This window comes from Orycteropus afer, unplaced genomic scaffold, assembly GCF_000298275.1.
Source record: "Orycteropus afer afer isolate SDZICR_OR568_19922 unplaced genomic scaffold, OryAfe1.0 scaffold00245, whole genome shotgun sequence".
Lineage (NCBI taxonomy): Eukaryota > Metazoa > Chordata > Mammalia > Tubulidentata > Orycteropodidae > Orycteropus > Orycteropus afer.
Window position 1 is genome coordinate 1,653,078 of NW_006921832.1, and position 8,039 is coordinate 1,661,116.

Below are 8,039 nucleotides of genomic sequence, written 5' to 3' on the forward strand. Positions count from 1 at the left end.
TGCCCCATCTTCCTTCCAGGGAGTGGCTGGTAGGTTTGAACTGCCAGCCTTCTGGTTAGCAGTCAAGTGCCTTAGCCACTATGCTACCAGAGCTCCCATAGCTCCTTTATATCTTGTAGTGGACATTGAATTGTACCCCAAGAGAGAAACTGAGACACACATTTAGTCAAAGAAGACATCTACCTACCTGGCTCAAGAACAGGACGTTGCTTGCTTATAGGTGGTAGTACTTCGTGGCAAGAATAGGGAAATAGATAGCAGTCTTAGAGAAAAGGCAAATCAGAAAGTCAGGCACACCTTCCAGAGGAGCTATGGCTATGAGACAAGGGTATAGATATTGAGGAGACAAAAGCAGATGTAAAAGAAGAAAAGTGGGAGAGGTGGAAGAGATTTCCTAGCTCTTGAAAACATAGCTTCTTTTTATCTGGTGGCTGCCATTGGACATGCATGCAGTAGTACCCTGTGGAAGTAAGGTAGTAAGCTTTGAATGTGGTTTCATACCACTGTAATGTTTTCTGGAGAACTTACCTCAAGTCTCTGTCAGAAACAGGCAGGTCACCAAGGGTTATTACAAATAAGTAATTGTGCAGCATCTAGATTTTAGTTGCATATAGTGAGAATTTTATTGTTTTAAGAGCATGGGTAATTGGGAGATGGGATGGGAAAGGGTCATCCAGGGTCTTAATGAAGCAAGATTATAGGTTTGCTTCTAAGATGACCTATTCAGATATGAATTCAGACATAACATGAAATGAGAAAGATATCTGTAAAATAGCAAAGCTTCTAACTATTTGATAAGAGTATATTGCTTGTAGAATTATTTATTCTTTTGTGTGGTTAACTTGTCTTATACTCTGTCCTGTTATATTCCATTTAGGTTAGGATGGCTGAGGAACATTCTGAATTTGTGATGGGTTTCATTTCTGGCACCCGAGTGAGCACAAGGCCAGAATTTCTTCACCTGACTCCAGGAGTTCAGTTAGAAGCAGGAGGTAAATCCATCCCCTCCCTTACCCCCCCCCCAAAAAAAAAAAAACCGAACTCACTGCTGTGGAGTTGGTTCCGACTCATAGGGACCCCTCCTTGGGTTTCTGAGACAGTATCTCTATGAAAGTAGAGTCCCCAACCTTCCTTCGGAGGAGTGGCTGGTGGGTGTGAACCTCCAGCCTTCTGGTTAGCAGTTAAATGCCTTAGGTACTACGTCACCAGTAATTCTTGTAGGTGCTTCTCACTCAAGTCAGTAAAGGCAAAATAAAAATTTACATGTTATATAAAGGCTTCTATGTGCTAAAAAGAGGCTTCTCTGTCTAGAACTGTGATGAATGGGGCCCTTTGGCTTTGTGGTGCTGATTGGATTTGCAAAATAGTTTACAGTCTAATTTTAGGATGAAAGTTCAGAAAGCTACTTGTGGTTGAAATAGGCTCAGAAAACTGATAGTTCAGTATTTCCCAACTGGTATTCTGAATATACTGCCAAAAGAGGTGTTCTGTGCTGAACACTAAACAGAATTAAAATTTATTTCATTGTTACCAAACTTTGCAGGGCCTTTGATATGTTAATGTCTATTATCACACTGTTTGGTCCTGTCATGTTTCCCAAACTTAATTGAACATGTCACACTTTCAGCAGTCTCAGAAATTTGCAGTTGCAGTAGCTAAAAAGCAGTGCCAGTTTTCTCATTGATAGTCTTCAATAAAATAGAAATCTAGGTTATAAAAATACAAAAATTTTAATGTTTTGTGGGACTCAGTAAAGTTGCTTTGGTTTTGAATGGGGAAGAAAGGATGACCTGGGAATAGTTTATTTTCCCTGCATTGACTGGTATACAAGAAAGATTGTCACCATAGTTGCAGGACTTTATTCTACCCCACTTTGCATCTCTTTCCTTCTTAATAGGTTAGGCTTAAGATGTTGGAGATTAAGACTGTGAACTTTTAGAGTTCTCAGTTTGCAAAACTACTTAAAAACAACTGTGCTTATTATCCGTCAGTGAAATTTATCAGGTTGACTACGCTGATTTTTGTTTTTACTATTGAAAAGTTCAAAAGACACTTTTTAAAATGTTGAAAGTAGATTTTATATGTCCTCATTAGATGGCTTATACCCATCTCTCCTCACACTGTTCTTTCCCCCAGTCCAGCTTCCTTCTGCGGAGATAATCACAGAACTGGGAAGATATGTGTCCTCCCTGACCTTTGGCTTACATGTCCTCACACATGCACGAAGAGAGTTTGGGGACTGTTTTATGTGTGTGCAAAATAGATTCCTGCAGTATTTTGTTTTTTATCTAGACTTAATCTCATGCCTTTTAACCTGGTGTTTCCTACTTAAGACCTGGGCTGTATTGTGTTTAACAGTGTTGTTGATGTGTTTAGACAGTTTATAAGCAGTGAACATACTGTCTGCGTAGAGGATTTCTGGAAGACTAGACCATAAGCTCCTTGAGGAAGAGAGCTCTTTCTGAAGAGCCACATAGCCCCCTGCACAGACCCCATACTTCATGAATGTTCTGTAAATAATGTGCAGAGGTTGAAGGAATGGGTGATGATGTTGTTTAGGGACAGATGGAAGAGTTAGAGCTTCTGGGACTGGGAAGAGAAACTGGCAGAGTAGTGAGTGGGGGTGGTGAATTGCTTGATGTGGCCCTTCTAGCCATTGTCCTCCATTTTGTGATGTATTGTCCGTTCTGTTATCCATGTTTGTGGTGGGGTGGTGTGGTAGTTAAGGTTGCTGGGCAACTGGTAGTAGTCATTTCCTTATAATGACTGTCAATCAGCTCTGTGGTGGGATTTGCCCTGAGCAACTGAGTAGCTGCTGCTTGTTAAAGCCATCCACTTGGGTTATCTCTGTTGGACAACACAGGTGGGATATATCTTGAGTCCTGCTCTTGCTGGAGGGTATAACTCAAATCACCACCCTTAGCTTCCTTGAGGGTACATCTATGAATCTCCTGGGAAGGTTCTCCCTCCTCTTGCTCCAGTTCTGCGTTTTGGCTCATTGTCATCTCACCCCTGCATTTGGGACAGCAGCCATCATCTGATCTGCTGATTGAGGTTCGTCAAACCCCGAGAGTTGGGAGGATCCTCCAGACCTACTTACAGGCTTGGGATTTGCCAGCCTGCCAGCCTCCCACCACCACTACGTGAGACGATCTCTTGGGTGTCTGTGAGTTCTGTGAGGCATTACAGCGATCCAACTCATAGCGACCCCTCCTTGGGTTTCCGAGGCAGTATCACTACGGAAGTACATTGCCCAACCTTCCTTCCGAGGAGTGGCTGGTGGGTTTGAACCGCCAGCCTTCTGGTTAGCAGTCAAGTGCCTTAGGCACTACACCACCAGAGCTCCCTACAGAACCCTAAGACGGGGAAATTACTGGGAGGAGGAGGAGGAGTTAATGTCTGAAATGATGGAGTGGCACGGTAGTTTGGACATTTGGGACATCTTTAACCTCTGCCTCATGGGGATTGGCCTTGTGCTGATCTTTCTAAGAGAAATTGTTCAAGCAGTGGGGTTTATAACATGGGGGTGTGGGTTTGGTAAATCTTCATTTTCTTTTTGAAACTTGAAATTGTAGAACTAGTGGATACTAGTGGATTGGTGAAAGGATTATATTTTTCCACATGTAAGTGCATTCCTGGGTATAACACATGGGATGTGCATAGGAAGCTAACTTGTGAGGGGGTTATTAGGTTTGCAGAAAAATGTATCCCATTCACGTTTTTTGTGTAAAAAAATAAAATAAATGAGAAAATACGTATAAAGCATTTGATGATATCTTGGCTTAGAGTAAGCATTTCAACTATTAATGTTTTTAAGCCTCCGCAGTCCTTTGACCCAATAGTACAGTTTGGAGCTAGGCTTTTGTCCTAGTTCTCTAGTGCTGCCATAACAGAAACACCACAAGTGGGTGGCTTTAACAAACAAATTTATTTTCTCACAGTTTAGGATGCTACAAGTCTGGAATCAGGGTACCTCTTTAGGGGGAAGGCTTTCTCTCTGTCAGCTCTGGGGGAAGGCCCTGGTCAGTTCTGTTTCATGGTTCCTTGGAGAGCTCCATGTATCTCCATGTGGCATCTGTTCACCAGCTACCCCATGGAAAGACTGGGCAATCTACTTCCATAAAGATTTACCTACTGCCTTGGGAACCCATTGGGGTTTGCTATTATTAACATAATAAAGACAGCTCGTTTCTAGGGATTATAACTGCAGGATAGAGGTTAAGATTTACGACACATATATTTAGGGGACATGGTTCAAACCCACCAGCCACTCCTTGGAAGGAAGGTTGGGCAATCTGCTTCCGTAGTGATACCACCTCAGAAACCCAGGGAGGGGTTGCTGTGAGTCAGGTCTGACTCGATGGCACATATCAACAACAACAACAACATTGTATTTAAAGCATCTTAGACTTGATACTGTCTTAGAAACCCAAGGAAGGGTCGCCATGAGTCGGAACCGACTCCATGGCAGTGAGAGAGATTAGATTTGAAGGATAATAGACCATTGAACAGAATGCTTCTAGGCAGTGAATTTAAAAATAATAAAGTAAAAATAAGGACTGGGTTTGTGCATAGTCTAACCATTTGATGGGGTTCTGCTGAGGGATTCCTGGACGTGGTGGTGGTCAAGTGGGGATGCCTTATGGAGACTTTTCTGACAGTGAGGGGGTGATTTCTGACATGAGATATATCCTAAGCTTTTCTTCAATTGTGAGGCCTCTTTTAATTTTTTTTTGTTTGTTTGTTTGCTTGGTTTTTGTATTGAACCTTTCCTGGCAACATAAAGGATTTACCTCTTTGCTTTTTGTTATTGTTAAACTGTAAGTACTGTAAAATTAGAAATTTAAGGTGAGGTTGATTAGCATCCTTTTGGGAGTGGGGTGTCCTCTGGCCTTTCCAAAGAGTCTCCCCTCCTGCTTTTCTGAAGGAGAATTAAAAGCAGGAGCATCATCTTCAGAGTTGCTTAGATAAATTTTTCAAAAAAGTCATGTTTTCTGGTTTTCATGTTATGTTGAACACTAGCTTTTGTGTTTTTGCAGGGGATAATCTCGGCCAACAGTACAACAGCCCACAAGAAGTTATTGGCACACGAGGTTCTGATATCATCATTGTGGGCCGAGGCATTTTAACAGCGGCTAATCGCCTGAAAGCAGCTGAGATGTACAGAAAAGCTGCTTGGGAAGCTTATTTGAGTAGACTCAGAGTGTGAGAGCCTTAGAAGCATTGTTGTCACTGCCTGGAAGATCCTGGGTCTCCCGAAGCTCACTAGCTTGAAATGTACAGCTTTTGAATATAACAGCTTGGATTCTTCTGCAGGGTTTGTGTTAATGGGTTCTGGGGTTATCAGGGTCTTAAGGAAAGAATAGATGGCTTGTAGTAACTGACTGTTAGTATAATGCGTTCAATTTCAAGCTTGCTTTTATTGAAACTGAGCTTGGGCATCCATAGACTTGTCTGTCAAGGTCTTCCATGTTCCTCCTTTCTCTGGATCAGACTCCTGTTTTATTTTCATTGCCATAAAATAAGATTTTTAGGCCATTTAAAAGCTGTAACTATGTCTTGTGTCCTTTATTCTGTCTAATGTGATGCCCAAGTAATGTCCAAATGTCAGCTGCTCTCCTCCTCCTTCTGCTTAGAAGTAATAGTCCAGGTATCCAGACAAACGGTCTTGGTTCCCAGAACTCACCAAAGGGAGCAAACCGGGAAGGGGGAGATGACTGCAGCTAGGCCCCTGAAGCATGTCTCTGACTCTCATAGTGGCAGTTTGGGGTGGGGGTGCGGGTGCTGGCTCGTTTCCTTCCCTGGGCAGCACTTGAGACGTATGAAACACCAGCCCAGCTTCCTGTGCCTTGCCTGGACCACCAGTGGATGTACTGCTCCTTCATTTATTTAGAAGACAGCAGTGTCAAGGGGTCTAAGCAAGGTTCTATCTGGGGTTTGCTTGAGAATCCCACATAATTGTCTCAGTGTTAACAGAGAAGGGAGTCAGTCTTCACTAGTAACAAAGATTAAGAGCTGCCATGGTGATTTAACATTTCTGGTTTTTGTTCTGCTGGGGCTGGGCACATCCTCAGGGCCCCACCTGCATACATGTGGCACAGCCAATTAGTCCTGTCACTCTGGTGCTAAATGCGTTTTCTCACAGAAATGTCATTATGCTTCTGGATTACTGATGGCCCCTTACCTGTTTTCCCATCCTATTACAGATTCTCAGCAGTTCTATATTTCTGTGGGCTGTTCAGGATCATCTTGGAGGGAAGGGAGCTAAGTGTGTGGCTCAGGTGGTCACTTAAAATGGCTCCACTTTGCATGAGTAGGCCCTGTGTGAGAAGGCCAGGGTAGCAGTTGGTTTGAAGGCTCTTGTGGTTCTGACTCCACCAAGAATACTCACTCCTGCCCTTCTCACCTGCAGGCAGCTGGGAACGGGGTAGAGGACCTGCATGGTCAGGTCAGCAGTCTCCATCCCTAACTACCCTGCTGTTTTCCCTCATGGCTTGGCCTGTGATTCCACTCATGTTTGTCTGCAGTTCCTCTTGGATAGAAACTCAAGTCCAGCACTGCATCTCCAGAGAAATTCCCTTCATGGGAAAGAGAAGAATTACCAAGGAATAAAGGCCAGAGGGAAAAGGACGGACTATGGCCCTGGGGGCAACACCAAGGAACTAGAAGTTACTAAGAAGAGGGTTTTTTAATTGAAAATGGTAGTAGCTCATGGTGGCATCTTCAAAGTCTCAGTGCCTAAGGCTGTGACACCAGTAGGGTGATGTGCTGAAGTTCAGTGCCTGCTTAACTGACCTGTGGGTCAGTGGTTCTCACTTTGTAGCGTGCATCAGAATCACTTGGAGGGCTTGTTGAAACAGAGTGCTGGATCCCACAGCTGAATTTTGACTTTGCATACGTCTAGAGTGGAATTGGAGGCTCTGGTGGTATGCCTAAGGCATTTGCTAACCAGAAGGCTGGTGGTTCAAACCCACCAGCCACTTCTTGGAAGGAAAACTTGGCAATCTACTTCTGTAGAGATACCACCTTGAAAACCCAAGGAGGGGTCACTTGGAATCAGACCCTACTCGAAGGTAGTGAATTTGGTTGTTTTTTTTTTGTTTAGAGTAGAACTAAGATTTGCGTTTCAACAAGTTCCCAGGAGGTGTTGCTGGTACAGGGACTACACTTTTGAGAACCACTGCCATGGAGAGCCACATACCCCCACAGTAAGATGGCTTTGGGATTTTCCTCCCTCCTGGTGAGGGTCACCTACTTTTTCCATCCCTTCCTTCCAAAGTGTGGACTCCTGCTAGGAAGGTTGGGGGTGGGGGAAATCTGGGAAAAAAAAAAAAAACACCTGGCTGCTGCTACCTACTTAAAATGCTAGGGATTCTGCTTCAGCAGATTTGGCAGTAAGGCCTGGAAACCTGCCTTTCTGATGGATAGTCCAGTGATTCGATATTTCCTGAGAATGGACTGGCACTGCTGTTGTTGCCCTTGCCATCAGTGCTGCAGACCTCTTAGGTGAACCAAACCCCAGGCAGTCTAAGAAATTTTCCACATTTGCAAGAATCGCAAAATTACGAAGTACCTACTGATTCAGACAAAGATGACCTTGGGCTATCTTAGTGGCCATGGGGTACCATTCCAGAATAGCATTTTGGAGGCATTGGATAGGTTGTTTAGCACCTGCACAGTCAAGATTTACTGGGCATGAACTCTGGGTGTTTATAGCACCTTGTCCTGGGGGGGAAGTGGGCCCAGTCTGCACAGGGTGTTCAAGATACAGATAACGCTAACACAGTGGTTAAGTGCTTGGCTGCTAACTGAAAATTCGGCGATTCAAACTCACCAGCCACTCTGCAGGAGAAAAATGACAGCCTGGGAAACACTATGGGGCATTCTACTCTGTCCTACAGGGTCACTTCACAGCACACAACCTAGGTTATGGAGTGGGGAATCACCTATAAGAATATAGGTAATGGAGTGAGAACGCCATACCCCCCAGGTTCTTCCAGTAACACTTGACATTATGTAGAACATAAGCTAAGAAATTT

General features: G+C 43.9%; 1 protein-coding gene across 1 annotated transcript in view; it reads left to right on the forward strand.

Annotated features, from left to right (window-relative positions):
- Nucleotides 1-5,209, forward strand: part of UMPS (uridine monophosphate synthetase) — a 13,754-nt gene extending 8,545 nt beyond the window's left edge. The window contains exons 4-5 of the mRNA XM_007949417.2: nt 876-992; nt 5,040-5,209. Of these exons, the coding sequence (XP_007947608.2) occupies nt 876-992; nt 5,040-5,209 (287 nt within the window). The remainder of the gene's footprint in view (nt 1-875; nt 993-5,039) is intronic.
- Nucleotides 5,210-8,039: the final 2,830 nt, after the last annotated feature.